Source organism: Corvus brachyrhynchos, unplaced genomic scaffold (assembly GCF_000691975.1).
Source record: "Corvus brachyrhynchos isolate BGI_N302 unplaced genomic scaffold, ASM69197v1 scaffold94, whole genome shotgun sequence".
Taxonomy (NCBI): domain Eukaryota; kingdom Metazoa; phylum Chordata; class Aves; order Passeriformes; family Corvidae; genus Corvus; species Corvus brachyrhynchos.
The window spans coordinates 8,506,933-8,510,092 of NW_008238330.1; the positions used below are offsets into that span (position 1 = coordinate 8,506,933).

At 38.6% G+C, this 3,160-nt stretch overlaps 1 protein-coding gene across 1 annotated transcript in view; it reads left to right on the forward strand.

The window, feature by feature from the left end:
- KBTBD2 (kelch repeat and BTB domain containing 2) overlaps window positions 1–1,321 on the forward strand; it is a 6,907-nt gene extending 5,586 nt beyond the window's left edge. Inside the window, exon 4 of the mRNA XM_008633869.2 lies at window positions 1–1,321. This exon is cut by the window's left edge and continues 31 nt beyond it. Within this exon, the coding sequence (XP_008632091.1) occupies window positions 1–138 (138 nt within the window). The 3' untranslated portion in view covers window positions 139–1,321.
- Window positions 1,322–3,160: the final 1,839 nt, after the last annotated feature.

The following is a 3,160-nucleotide window of genomic DNA, read 5'->3' on the forward strand; positions in this document are numbered from 1 at the left end:
TTCCGGTGCACTGTAGGAAAGCTGTATCCATCTTGCCTTGAAGAGTCCCCGTGGAAACCTCCAACGTATCTCTTCTCACCAGATGGAGCTGATGAATTTGAGCTGGATGGGGAGATGGTTACTTTACCACCTGTATAGCTCCCAAATTAGACTGCACAACTGAGTTTGTGCTCAGTTACAAAATGATAAATAAATGGCTGTGAAAGAACAGGTCTGGGGATGGAAATCTCAGAGCTGTCTTTCATGAGTTGTATTTTTATGCCCTACCTAACACTTGCCGCCATTCAGTGTGAATTAGTGAAATGAGCAGATACGCTTCCATAATCTCAAATACTATTATCTGATAATTGAGAAAAATATATGTATATCATGAGCTTAAGCATCTGACTTGTCTAAAGAATTAATTCTAGTTCTATAAAGTCTTGGTTCAGGAAAATTAGCTTCAGAAAAAAAGTAGTTATTGTTTCTAGGATGATGTCACAACTCTTCTCAAAGTATCTTCCAGTTACATTTTAACTACTTCTGGATATTCTACTTAAGTGCTAGTTAAATAATTGTCAGTGTGGCCTAATTAAAGAACTGTGCTGCACTTACTAAATACTAATATCTATGTTGGTATAGTAATGCCATTAAAAGAAAAAGAAACAAATCCCATGGATCTACCTGTGGTAGGAAGGGTAGATCTTCCGTTGTATGGTAACATGCTGGGCAAAATGACTGCAGGTTCAGTCAAGCTGTATGATGAGGTGCATGTATTCTATTTTCACTAACTTATACCTGTCTATTTAGAATACAGGTCTTCCAAGCAGCTGGTAGATTACCAGGTGTGGACTTAAGTTGCTGGGCTTGCAATAGGATTTGCCAGCCCTCATAGTGCGGGTCTATGTGGGGCTTTAATCAGTAAATGCCTCCACATTCTGTATTACAGTAACATTGGCTCATGTATATTACTTCCTGCTGCTGATGTATTTTTCCATTGTAAAACAAAGTTTTAGTGTGGATTAACCAGGTCTTTATTTTCTGTTAATTTAATAACAAGCATTACTGTAGTGTGATTGTGTATAGATATCCCTTAGCTGTCAGGTTTTTTACTTTGGGGGGGGAAGCAAACTTCAGGAATATCCTGTGCTGTGTGTGCAGGAGAGCAGATGCCTAGTGCTGCTCTGGCATTAATCCCAGGAACCACTAGCAGTAGCGGGGTGCCGCCAACCTAACATGAACACAGGTGCTTCATGACAAACCTTACTAGCATGTTCAGCTGCATCATGTTCTGGCACTGTATTTTGAATGACGTTAATTTATTAAAAAAGACTGAATCCAACTGCCTGAGTGTGCTTTTTGGTTGAAAAAGAGCTATGCCACCCTCCCACCACATGCACACTTGTAGCAAGTAGCTTATTGAAGGCAGCTAGAAATAGTTAAGCTGAGAAAAGCTTGGAGACGAGTATGTTAAGTTGACGGTACTCACTACTACTCAGCAAAAGCTGGAAATTAGCTATTGAAGTCAAACTGAGGATTACATAGGACTGGAATCCCTTGCTACCATTTTTGTAAATCAGCACTTCTGCACTCATGGCACCAATTCTGCCCTACTGAAAGCAAAGAACAGCAGGCATTAAGGAGGAATGCTTTCTGTAATTTCAGAAGATAGCAGACCTACTTTCAGTCTTCAAGAGCAAATTTATTTACTCCATTGTCCAGACTGTTGCTGGCTTTTCCTTAATTGTTTCTTAGTGCAGTAAACACAGCTGCAGCCTTCAATGAAGACAACACTTATATATTGTTTGGGCTAGGTCCCAAGGGGCTTTACAAAGTTTTGTCTTGTACAATTATTAAAGGTTTTGACTAGAAAAGGGACTTTAGATAAGAAAGCTCCCTTATATGAAACTGTTCTGGGTGCTTTGGCATTTTGTGCCATGTGAGGATTTATGGGACTCAGAGTAACAAGGGCAAGCTACCAATTTTTCTTTTAATGAAGGTGACATAACATGTTTGCATTTACCATTACATAAACTTTTTTTTTAACACCCACATTTTTTTAGGTAAGAGGTGTGTGGTGACTCAGGAGCTCCTGCTGATAGGTCTGTTTATACTGCGTTCATGTTGCAAGCCTGTGCAAGGGAGCATACATATAAAGAAAGAGATACTCCTTTATAATGCAGTTTGGAATATCACATACCTCAGGCAAAAACATGAGCTGTATCCAAGTAATTCAGCCTGGATTGGCTGCTCAGTTCTATGGCTGGTTCTCACTTCACTCTACAGTTACCAGGCTCCATTAGGCTTTAGGAAAGGCTTTGGTGTTTTAAGTGCAGGTGATCTATAGCTAATGAAGGAGCAGAGTGGGCTCGTTCTGTTATTGAGAACTTTCGACTTGAGTTTAAAATCTTATGTGTAGTTTCTTACAGAAGGAAAAACAAACAAAAAAGGGGTGAATTCGAATAGAAAATAAGAATTACTAAACAGGAAATACTAAATTGCAGTGGCTCTAAGTCACAGTTGCCTCACAGAACCTAGAAGAACTTGATTTTATCCATTTAGGAGCATCTTTTGAAATACAGTCTATGTGACTTCTGCTCATCTACATTTTTAATATTTTTTTCTGTATGTTACCTGTATGTTTTGTATTTTATGTGGCCCAAGATTATATAGTACCTTATTTAAAATATATTTGCTATTAATAATAAGGCATTTAAAGACAAGACTAGTCAAGTGGTGAACAGTTCTCCAGTGACTGCTAAAGACATAGTTTACTTACACAACTAGTTGCTGAGCCACTATTCATCCCCAAAGGAAAAGAGCTGGTAAATGCTATTCTCCAGTCTAAATTCTTTCCTTGCATAATTCAAGAAGGAAACTGTGCAGGCAAAGCCTTGTCATCTGCCTGGAAGTGGTCACTAGTGGTAGAATTAGAGAAAGACTTTTGCAGGAACAAAGACAACAGCTGAAAAAAATGCAGTTCTCATTTCATAAATAGAGCAAATATGATTAAAGCCTTCATGGAGATCTGACTAGTGTCTTACTACAAAGCTTCAGCCTAATCTTAGCCTATTCAGCCTGTACTTGGCTTTGAAGTACATTTACATACAAGTTTCAGTGAATCAACTCGGGTCCTCAAGCTCTGCTACATTTGCAATAAAGTTTACCTCTTTTCTGGTAA